The 12051-nt window shown below is 37.1% G+C and overlaps 1 protein-coding gene across 13 annotated transcripts in view; it reads left to right on the top strand.

The window, feature by feature from the left end:
- Positions 1-12051, top strand: part of DMD (dystrophin) — a 1236775-nt gene that overhangs the window by 372131 nt on the left and 852593 nt on the right. For all 13 annotated transcript variants that reach the window (XM_072027522.1, XM_072027514.1, XM_038175527.2 and 10 more), the window contains exons 3-6: positions 664-756; positions 1740-1817; positions 4688-4780; positions 11400-11572. In XM_072027522.1, the coding sequence (XP_071883623.1) occupies positions 664-756; positions 1740-1817; positions 4688-4780; positions 11400-11572 (437 nt within the window). The remainder of the gene's footprint in view (positions 1-663; positions 757-1739; positions 1818-4687; positions 4781-11399; positions 11573-12051) is intronic.

The raw sequence follows: 12051 nt of genomic DNA, 5'->3' as shown, positions 1-12051 counted from the left end.
GAGAGCAATGGGGTCACTTCTTGGCCTCCTCTTCTTCTAGATAACACAAGTGTCCTGAGCCTCCTCTCTCAGGATATGCCTTCCAACCCTTTTACCAGCTTTGTTGCCCTCCTCTGGACACTTTCAAATACCTTAATGTTCTTTTTATATTGTGAAGTCCAGAACTGCAGACAGTATGCGAAGTGAGGCTGCAACAATGCTAAATGCAGTGGGAGAATCACATCTTTTGGCCAGCTGGCTATGCTGTGCTTAATGCACTGCAAAATGTGATTTTCCTCTTGGCTGCGAGGGCACACTGCTGGCTCGTATAGAGCCTATGATATCAATAGTTTAATTTTAAGAGGGAATGAAGGATACATTCCTTACTTTAAGGAAAGTACCTAAGAGACACCAATCTGTCTTACTCAGTAGAACTCTATTAAAAATGGATGTATGTGAAAGAATCCTGAGTTTAATTGTAAGATATGTTCTTCCTTTACTTTGTGCCATACTTCTTATCTTCATTATTTAATTGGGTTTGCACACTGTTTTTACACAAGCAGAATAAACCAGTTTGCATGTCAGTGGCTTTTACAGCTTTCTGGTTGGAATTCCATATTTTAGTTATGATGATTCTTCCTTGTTTTTGCTTTGAAGTAAATGAAGCCATTGTTCTGATTTCAGTTTGGAAGACGTCACATTGAAGATCTTTTTAATGATTTTCGAGATGGACGAAGACTTCTGGAGCTCTTGGAATGTCTTACAGGACAGAAACTTGTATGTATGCATTAACATTATTACTGCATATTGAAGACACAATGTAGTAACAGTTGCATGTTATCAATTAATTTCCCCCATTAATAAAGGCCTATGGAAACAATATTGTTTAGGAGTCTGAACATTTTCAATTTTCCTTTGAAACTGAGGAAACACTACAGCTGTACCCTTTATTAGGCAGGAATCCTTTGCTGGGTTTGTCTGTAAAATGAAAATGCTTGACTTTGTTGTGTGCATATTTATAAGCATGGTAAAGTGAAAAAAGGCTGAGACACAGTTCATTTAGATATTTGGGGCTTTAGCTGTAATTCTATTAGTATTCTATCTATCAGACGTGTATCAAACAGAACAGAATGTAATGTGTAGAATTAGAATATTTTGCTAAACTTCATACACATTGTCTATATATGTTGGAGTTACACATTTCTAAAAAGACAGAACAGCTTGCTCTTATAAACCTGGAAATTCAAAACACGCCAGACACAGTGACATATGGATATCCTCTCGTGCTCCTGCTTGGGCTTTGTAAGCTTGGGATCTTTCTTTGAAACTTTCTCATAAAAGAGTAATGAAACAGGCTGAGAGTTTGAGAATCAAAGTCCAGAGAGGCTATACTTGTAAATACATATTAAACAATCTGACACTTATCTGTTTGGTTGTCATAGTAACATTCCTGAATTGTGCTATGGAGCAGAAAACCAATCATAATCTAAACAGTCTGATTTCATATATATTTCAATGATTCATTCACTGAAAAACATCAAGATACAAAACTAGCTTCCAGCTGTGGATTCAGTTTGTTTTATAGGTGCCTTTACTTCGTATCAGGAAGGTGCATATGCACAGTGTATTATAATACCCTCACTGATATTGTCATACACTTATGAAATGTGAAACTACGAGTGTAATATAAAATTCAGATTATATATAGTGTATTCTAATTTCTGATTCTGAGCAGTCAATTTACTTTATTTTATTTGCAGGCAAAAGAAAAAGGTTCCACAAGAGTTCATGCTCTGAACAATGTCAACAAAGCACTGCAGGTTTTGCGGAGAAATAACGTAAGTAATCAGTTGGCCAGGGTCAGAACAGCATGCTTGATGCTTTCTAAGTGCAGGGTCAAACTCTCAACTACAGTACCCAATTGCTCAAGTCAAGGCAGTTTTGTTAATATGACTTGGATACTTAGAGGTTCGGTACGAGGATGGAATGTATTTCAAAAAGTACAATCTGCTAGCAGCAAGTGTTTGAATAATATATCCGTAATGAATGCTATTTGAAGACTGATCAAGATGCACAATTTTATGGTAATGCATGGTGTTTACATTTTAAAAGGTTAATGACAAGAAGAAAAAAAAAATCAACTCACAAAGCCCTGACAGTTACAAAGTATAAAAAACTTTTTTTTTTTCTACAAGAAATATTTTTGCTAAATTTTCATTGATGTCTGTTCTTTAGGATTAATAACATTAAGGAAATGACTCACATCAAAACCACTTTACATTCTGCTTTGTCAAGATTGACGTTTCAGGCCAGAATCTTATGCATCATTTTAAAGTAAATATCTTCCTTATGCTAGCATTCGAATGGACCCATAACTTCTGCATGCATTTACAGCAGCCAGCTAATTATACTATATCTCCTCCTCAAGAATAAATTCAAATAAACTGTAACATCCGTTTAAACTTAACAGTAAGATGTGATGGAACAGTGATAATGTATTCTGTGCTGCATATGATATTGGATTTCTCAATAGCTGCAGTAGGTCACTATACATGCTTGATTTCAGCTGCTGAATAAAGTCATCGATTTTATAAATCTAAGGTAATGCTTATCCATATAAAGATTTGTGCATAAATGAAAGTGACCTTTTAAGGCTGGCACAAAGACCTCCAGCTTGATTTTTAAAAGAGAATTTTATGTAAATAAATAGAAGGCAAAGCTTCTAATTCTTCACAATGTGCAATATTTGACATTGTTGAAAAAATCAGTGATACATTATTTCTCAGAATGCAAAAGAGGTTTTATTGAATACATTTTGTATGGTTACAAAATTTCATAGTAAATGCTTTGAAAAGTATTTACTCACTAAATATTAGCTAAATCAATTAATGTGCTTTTCATTCAGTTTCCAGAACAATCCCTTTCAAATGAAAACAGAGCACATTCTGATTGAATAATATAGAAGAAAAAATGTTATTTTAAATAGGGGCCATTCAGTGGCCATTGTATTAACATATTGAAGATATTGTAAGCTGTGCACAATATTGTTGGTCAGCTCAGTATAAAGCTAAAAGATCTGCCTCTGAAATAGTTTCCTCAACCTTCAAAATCATCTCAAGAGTGTTTTCTGAGGGACTTCAGGAATACAAAATCAATGTTTCTAAGGCTATTTAAAGCCTGTGACTAGTGATGGTGTTTGCCATCGTAGCTTTGAGGTTGTGCAGTCATCTGGATTAGAAAATGCTGCCTCTTCCAATCAATCCATTTTACAGATTTTTTTTTATTTTTTTTTCCTTCTCCTGTGGAAAGGTGGTAGTATTCAGGCAGGGGATTGCTCTCATATGAACTCAAAGTTGAAGCAGACTGGGAAGTGTTCCTCTGTTTCAGTAAAATGGATGTAGTCTCTTTGTAACCAGGCTTCCATTTCCAGAAACAGACAGAGAAACTGTCTACTGCCTGTAGAACATGTAGGATCACTTGCTATATAGACTGTAGTTGGTTATGTAGGATATGGAGTCCAAGTTCCACTTGAGAAGTGTTCCAAAACACTGTTGACTAGAATGAATAGCAAGTCATGTATTCTTTTAGTAAAAACAAACAAACAAAACCACCACATGCACACACACACACACAAGTTTTAAAGGCAAGTTTTAGACTTTTTGACAAAATACCTGCTTCATATGTGGTTGGTAAAATGACCTATTCATGAATGTACTGAAATTTTAAAACAGAAAAGGCTTTTTTTTTAGTGTGCAAAACCTTCATTCATCATACAGATGTAACTTCAAATATCTTCAGATGTGCAATAGAGATATGCAGACTATGGTTTGTAAAGGAATGTGGTACTTTGCCATACAAATATTAGTTCTGACTATGATAAATATTAGTTCTGACTATGATAAACAGCGAGGATACAAATTTCAGAATCGTAGTTTCCACGCAGAAGTGTGGGTCTTGTATTGTCTTGCACTCACAGCTCTGTATTTGGCATTCTTAGATAGCATAAAAAGTGGGGTAGGGTGAAGGATCATTTCACACATGGAGGAAAGAATATTCCAGGGTGACAAATGCTGGTGCATTATCCAGTTAAAAATGCATAATATAATTATGGAAAACAACATTGCTAAACTAACTAATATGGAAAAAGACTTGTTTAGATCACAGTCATGGGTTTCTCTGTACTCCAAAATACATCCTGCCTTGCTTTCTGCATTGTAGAATTTAAAAAAGGAAAAATGAGTTCTATTTTAATCTAAATATGTACAATAGTATCTTTGTTCTATAGGTTCTTACAAAGTCAAGATATGTGTGTTGCTTTCAGCAAAGTGTGTTATGCAAGGTAGTGTGGAGCATAATGCAGGAGCTTTTCTGTGTCATCCTTTAGTTTTGTGATTTGCATTTATAGAACCTTAATATAATGGTTATAAAATGATTGTTAACTATTAATTTAATTGTATATTTTCAGAACATGTTATATCTGGAGTAAGTGGAACTCCACATCATTGCTTGCTTTTTGCCCACACCTTAACTGTACCACTCATAAAACATGAGCTAGATGTTTACTAAACAGAAGAAAAATTATATTTTTATCCTAGCCTGGCCATACATCTCCCTCACCCCCCCAAAAAAGTTAAATACCAAATGCATTAAAATGCCACCAACTTTTTATGCTTGTTATTAATCTACTTCAAATAATTTTATTTAATAGGTTGATCTTGTAAATATTGGGAGCTCAGACATTGTGGATGGAAATCATAAGCTGACCCTTGGTTTAATCTGGAATATAATTCTCCACTGGCAGGTGAGTGGCACTGCTGCATGCTCTCCGTGAAATTGTTTTTTTCCGCTCACCTTTTTTCCATTACCCAGCCACAACCTACAAAGTAAATGCTGACATTGTAAGCAATATAAGGTCCTAAATCAGCAAGTTTTATGACAGTCTGTTTACATATTATCTAGGATATTAAGAATCTTAAGAAGATAAAGTAGGTTTTAGAACATTAGCAACAGCTGTTTAGACTGTAATTTCACAGCCAGACATTGCAAGAGAATGTATAATAGCTATTGTAAGAGAAATGAACAGACAAACCTGATGTGGATATATAGCTTTCATAGTCACTTTTCCTTTTAGAAACTTGGAATGTGACTTACGTTTTAATTAAATAATCATATTCCTAGAATTATATTTAAAACACTAAAATGCTGCTATTCTAACAATTAATTGAAGCAGCTATGGCTCATTTAGCTTCTTTTCTCTTTAGAGAGAAAGGAGGGATTATAGTATATATCTTGTAAATACCAACATGCTAGATGTGGATACTTAAGTAAACGAATTTTAAGTAGTAAATAAAAATTCAATAAAAAATTAGCGTCTAGATGCTTTGAGTCTGGGTGTTTGTATGAGTCTGAACTAATAGTCTGTCTGTTCAAGCTGGTTCAGATCTCCAAGCAAACGTCTAAAAGTTTTTCTTAGCATTGCAAGAAAAGATGGTGGGAATAGAACCTAAAGTACTTTATTTTAAAATCTAAACACTCCTATCAAAAATCACATGTGCATAATTCACTGAAATAGAGAACAATTCCTTTCTAATTTTACAGGATATGTTTTAGTGAAAGCAACAGAGAAAAGCTGCAAATTGTTAAATCACTTCTATCTCTTGTCTCACATCCCAGTATTCTCAGTTTAATTGCTTAACACTGTTCTAAATTACTTACTAAGAGCAGATGGAATATGAAACCTAGCTGTGCAACTTCTACCAATTATCTTTGAATCACTGTGCTTTAATTTATATGAATTATGGACGGAAATGTGTAGTCATGTTCAAATTCATATTATGATTTTGTTGTGGTTTAACCCTAGCAGGCAGCTAAGTGCCACACTCACTGCTCGCTCACTGTCCCCAGGTGGGATGGGAGAGAGAATAGGAAAGGGAAAAGTGCAAGAACTCATGGGTTGAGATAAAGACAGTTTAATAGGTAAAGCAAAAGGCATGCATGCAAGCAAAGCAGTGCATTCACTACTTCCCATCAGCAGGCAGGTGTTCAGCCACATCCAGGAAAGCAGGGCTCATCACACATGACAGTTCATTGTGAAGACAAATGCCATCACTCTGAACATCCCCATCTATTTCCATCTTTCCCTCAGCTTTTATTGCTGAACGTGATGTCACATGGTATGGACTATGCCTTTGTGGTCAGTCTGGGTCAGCTGTCCTGGCAGTGTCCTCTCCCAGCTCCTTATGTAACCCCAGCCTCCTCACTGGCAGGGCAGCATGAGAAGCAGAAAAATACTTGGCTCTGTGTAAGTGGTGCTCTGAAACAACTGAGAACTTCTGTAACCTATCACCATTTAAGCAAAAATCCAAAATACAGCATCATATTAGCCTCCAAGAAGAAAATTAACTCTATCCCAGCCAAAACCAGGACAGATTTATTCTTTCTTTTTTTTTTTTTTTTTTTTTTTTTTCCTGAAGCAAAGTGTTAAAGATATGCTTTAGTATTAGCTGTGTACTTCCATTTTTATTATTTTTTTATTTTTTTTCCCTAGCATTCCCCTAAGGCATACTCGCCACATACACAAAAGACACGTGTTTTCTGGGATGGTCTGCTGCAGTTTTTCATGACAGGCATATGCACTTAAGAGTACATGCACTTGCTTGCAGTACATAGCTATTTCATTTCAAGCTTGATAATGAGCCTAGTGATAACTGTGATGGCAGCTATGATGGTACCCATGACATCAGCTGAACAACCCATGTATAAGAAGTCAAGCGACCATATTAACAAGGCAGAGATTAATAATGTGACACTTCCTTGCAAATTTGTACTGATTCAGACCATGTTCATTTTATACTTTAAGTGTTTCATATTAATCTATTTATGGATTACTGAAGGGAATAGACCTTCATGTTCTGGACTTTTTTTTTTTTTTTTTTTTAATAAACAGATTTCTAATTTGGACAGAATTCAATTTCAGTTTCTATTCTAAAGAGTACCTAAAGCCATGTTTTGCAAGAAGACTATTATTATTATATAATAATCCTGTTGTTGTTGAATAATGATTAATTAAAAATCATATAAAACCAGATTTGTACATAGGTTTTTCTCTTTTTAAACAAAACTCAGGAGATGTTGGTTTGCTGCCTTTTTCCCTCAAAAGACTGGAACATTTCAAAGTGAATCCGCTTACTTTCAGCACTGTGAAGAAAATCTTTGTTCTTTTCCAATTTTTCTTTCAAGTTTTGAAGTGATTTGCGTGACCTAGAATATGGTCATGATTGTTCTGCCCTGTTTATAGATTGGCACTGCATTATACCTTCACATTGCTTCTGGAGAAACAAGGCTATAAGTTACTTAAGAAAGGGTTGCTCCTTCTTCTTGGCACCATTTTCCCTGTCACAGATTGTTCATGGCACTAAGCAGCTACAAATATGACAAGCTGTTGTTAAAGATTAAATTACAGACTCAGGGCCACCAAAGTTTTCTGCCAGTTATTTACAGTTGAGTAAAACATCTTGTTCCTTATGATTTGATATCAAGTCTGCTGTATGTACTTGTACTCTCTGAAGGCCAAAAAAAAATTCACAGGCTTGTTGATTTTATGTATGCTATTGGTGTAGTATAAGCTTGATGGTGCAGTGCTGCTTTTGCAAATTCATTCACTTTCTGATTCTAAGAACCTGAGAAGGGTCACCCAGATGAAGTATATCTGCCTGCATGCAAAAAACTGATACAAGTTGTGTGGATATTTAAAGAATCGTTCTGCAGATGAACAGGCAAAAAGCTTTTTCCAGTTTTACAGCCTGCAGCCAGGACTACGTTAGGATAGAACTGCAATTATATGTGACAACAAGACCGCCACTTACAAAAATGTCAGTCTCATTGTGTAAAATGTAAAAGAGAGAGAGAGATTGGGAGTGAGAGGTGGTGGAAGAAACGTGCATGAAAGGAACAATGCGGCAGTGCTATTCAGATTGGTTGTCAGCAATCCCATTGACAAGAGGCAGTTGTGGAGGCACTGCAGCAGAGAAGACTTGTCTCATTCTCACCATTCTCATTTCTGTTCAGTAGAGATCTTGTGGCTTTCTGCATCCCCTGTGGTGATTACGTCCTTTCTTATCTAGCCTGTTTTTCAGATTATTATTAAAAGTTTCTCTCAAATTGAACCATAGTTCTGAGTTAAGCACCTGCTGCCTAAGCTCTTTGTGGTACTGAATCTATTATGGTTTCTATTTCTTTGAAATTGCTGCCCTCTTTCTCACAGTTCTGTGATCCCAGCCTCACTGCTCAACTAACATTTAAACAAAAACAAAACAAAACCATTAATTTCTCAATTGCTATGCTTGACAAAGAATCTCTCTCTTAAGAGTAGAAAAAAAGATTCTATATTGCAGCGTCAACATTTTTAAGAGCAAACCTATTTTCATGAATAGGATGAAAAAAACACAAACCTGACAAATATTTTTTGTGAAATTCACAACCAAAATCCCGAAAAAAAGGCAAAATAATAGGCATATGCATGAGGCAAATACTCCAGAGAAATGCATTCCAACAGTGCCTTATTAAAACTGAACAGTCCTGTCACACTACCTTGAACCAATGAGCAAAGAACATCCCTTACTTTGATGGGTGCCTTGAACATCTATGAAAATGCTGTTTAAAGAGCTCTTGAAGATGTGCTTTGAAGGAGTTGAGGGGATTCTGGCTATAAAAAAGTAATCCATTCAGTCAGAATACCTGAAATATAGCAGGTAAAAAACACTAAGTCGTTCTGCCAGGGAGATGCCAGGCCCCTATTTGATTGAGAAATACAAAAAAGTCTTCATTTCATGAGTAACTTTTTCAGATTTTCTCTGGCTTCCCTCCCTGTCCTGTAGGGGCTGGCATCCTGAATCCAAGTGCCATTCTTACAAAATGCCACACATCTGAGTATTTATTTTGCAGGTGAAAGCGATACAGTGCAAGCCAGAGATGCTGCTGCTCTGGGAGCTGCCTTGTATGCACACACAGACTCATGGGCTTCCCAGCAGAGCAGAGGGCAGATCAGAAGTCCCCTGGGGAAGTAGGCCAGGCACGGATGTTCTGGTTTCAGCCTCCGTTTCCCACTGGCACCAGATTCCCTCCTTGCCACCTAAAGTTAAAGGGCTTTTAGCTGCTAGTGTCTTGTTATATTCCCCAGACTACAGGTCCCTGGATCATGTCTCCCTGTGGCTACTGTTCTGTCCATCATCCTATGCTTTTCCTTCATTTTCAGACATCCCCAAAAGCTGGTGCCCAGCTTTTCTCTGCTGTGAGTTCCCTAGAGCTGGAGACAGGGACTAGAAGAGGCCCCCCTCTGGGGACAAAATAGCAGGGGCTGGCTCCATCCAGTTCCAGCCTGCTGTAGGCAGCTGGTCCCACCCTGGGGGCTGGGTTCCCAGCCTGCCCCTGTGCCCCAGGCATTGTGCTTTTGACTGTATGATGACAAGAGTGGCAGCACGCCTGTTTTGTTCATAGCTTTCATTTGTGCACTTGAACATGTTGGATGCTACCCATGTCTGTGCTGCCCTTTTCCCTCTTCTATTCAAAACTGATTCTTATTGCCATAGCATAGGTCCAGCCCCCAGGAAGAGCAAGTATTTATGTTCTCTGCAAGCTGGAGCTTCCCGTGCCTTAAAGCTTTGTTTCCTGCCAGAATATATGGCATTAGAAAGGAGAGTTAACAAAGGAATGAATATTGGAGGTCAACTGCCAGCAAGAGGCAGAGCCTACCAGGTGCTTTGAAATGGCTGTCATTTCTGAGGCTGGATGCTGAGGCATTTTATATCTGGGTGGAGTCTGTCCTAAAGCTCTTCAGGCTGACAGGAACACATCTCGAAGTACTGCTTTTTCTGAAGAGCACATCTTAACTGAGAAACCTGTAAAGAGATTCCTTCTAACCTCAGTGTCAGCTAGGGCTCCACAACTGAGCTTGCTTCAGGGCAGTGGTGCGCCATGCTGTTGCCAGCCTGAGGGTCAAAGTCTAAAGAATGTATTTTAGTCAAAGTCTTGAAAGTCTTGGGAATGTGTCCCAAGAATTTCAGAGAGGATCAGTTTCTCCTCCTATCTCAGAAAGTTAGATCATATACAGTTAACTTTATACATAGGTCTCAAAAGTAAAATTGAAGGCACTAATGCCCTTTGGATAGTATGAATTTGAGGTGTAAAAACAAGACTTTTTTTTAGTAATTCTTATCTTCATTTAATAATTTATTCAAATGATTGAAGTAATTACTGTCAAACAAGCAACTTATCAGACTTGACTAGACAGTGAAGTGGTATCTTCTATATTCCTACAGTATCTTAGTTGTGTTTTTTTTTTTTTATTGTTGATTATGCAGTTGTCACTTCTGCACATTATCTTACAGTTTTTAGAATTTCAGAGGGGTCCATCCTTGTCAGAAAGTAGTTTTTTCACTAAATGTTATTCTCTGACATTGTTTGCTGAGTAATTCAAGTGAAGAATTATAAAGAAATATTGGATAACTGAATAAGCAACAGCAATGCTAAGCAAATTTATAGTTAAATCTTATCTTAGAGAATCTTTTAAAAGAGCTGCTAAGCTTTATAGGATATATGGAGGGCACAGTGATTTCAAAGGGATTACTTTACAGAAGAATAAATTGTGGACTTCTTACTGGAAGTTTTTCACTAGTAAAGAAATCGCTAAGAAATATATAAGCAACCACACTATGTCAAACTCCAGGGGAATATTTTATAAACCCTCAGAATTAAGTGCTCTCTGTAAAGTTATAGCCATAGATAGGTGATCATTCTCTGATGAAGGAGGAATATTAATTATTCATGAAACAAAAATCAAAAAATGGAACATATATAATGTTCCTGTAATAAATGCAATGAAATTCCTTTTTCATCCAAGTTCACGCATGTAAGTATTGTTTCCACATTTAAGTCAAAAAATAATCTGCTGTGCACTGATCACAATTTTTTCACCTTTGTACTTATTTCAGCCATCAATGAGAGAAAAATGCTTTTCATCGCTTTATCAATTTTTGCTCTAATGTATGCTGTTGACTAAGGATGTATTTCCAGAACAAAGAAAAACAGAAAGAGAAATACTTACTTCACATGCACTCTGTTCCCTTAAGTAGTGTAGGCATATGTGCCTTCTCTGCTCATTCATGGAGCACTTCATGTGGCACAGTGATGAATGTACCAAATGTATTGGCAGTGGCAGCCAACAAGTCAGTGTCAGTTTTTTTTTTTTAAGCATTCAGACTTGACTGCTGTCATTATGCTGACACCAAGTATGTTCTGCAGTTACCTGGGAAGTTTTTCTTTAATGCTTAAATGTGGGTAACTGAAGGTTTTGTGAGTCAATAAAAGATTCAGCTTTTACTGAATAAGTTCAATCACTGATGAAATTCTGGCTCTTTCTGCAGGTCAAAGATGTAATGAAAAACATCATGGCTGGACTGCAGCAGACAAACAGTGAAAAGATTCTGCTGAGCTGGGTCCGTCAATCGACTCGTAATTACCCACAGGTCAATGTTATCAATTTCACCAGTAGCTGGTCTGATGGATTGGCTTTCAATGCACTCCTTCACAGTCACAGGTAGGAAAACTAACTTTTCATTGTTTCAGCTAGCTTGTAATGGAAGATTTTACAGGGCTTGAGGATGGTGTATCTCTTATGTGGTTTTAGCTATTTACTGAGTGGGGCTTTCGGCATTCTTTTAAATGCTTGCCTGTTTGCTTTGACGTGGGGGCTGTATTCCATGTCAGACTGAAACCTCTTGCAGAGGAAGAGGATCTGTTTTCCCCCAGCACAACTGACGATGCTCAATTCAGATTATTTTCTGGAATTTTAGTATATAAGCAAGAAGAGAGTCTGAAAGAGAAGTGCAGACTTGGAAACTTTTCAGAAGAGCAAGCAATAGATCCAAAATTCAGCCTTTAAAGGTGGTCCCACAGGGAAAAGATTTTCCTGTAGGCACTTGGAGGGGTACAATGCAGTGTTTGCTGAAAGTGTCAGACAGTTTCTGGACTGAAACCATGGATTTGCCTTGAAGCTGCACAGCTGGAGAAGTTAGC

This window comes from Anas platyrhynchos, chromosome 1 (assembly GCF_047663525.1).
Source record: "Anas platyrhynchos isolate ZD024472 breed Pekin duck chromosome 1, IASCAAS_PekinDuck_T2T, whole genome shotgun sequence".
NCBI classification, from domain to species: Eukaryota; Metazoa; Chordata; class Aves; order Anseriformes; family Anatidae; genus Anas; species Anas platyrhynchos.
This window is presented reverse-complemented; position numbering and strand designations above follow the sequence as displayed.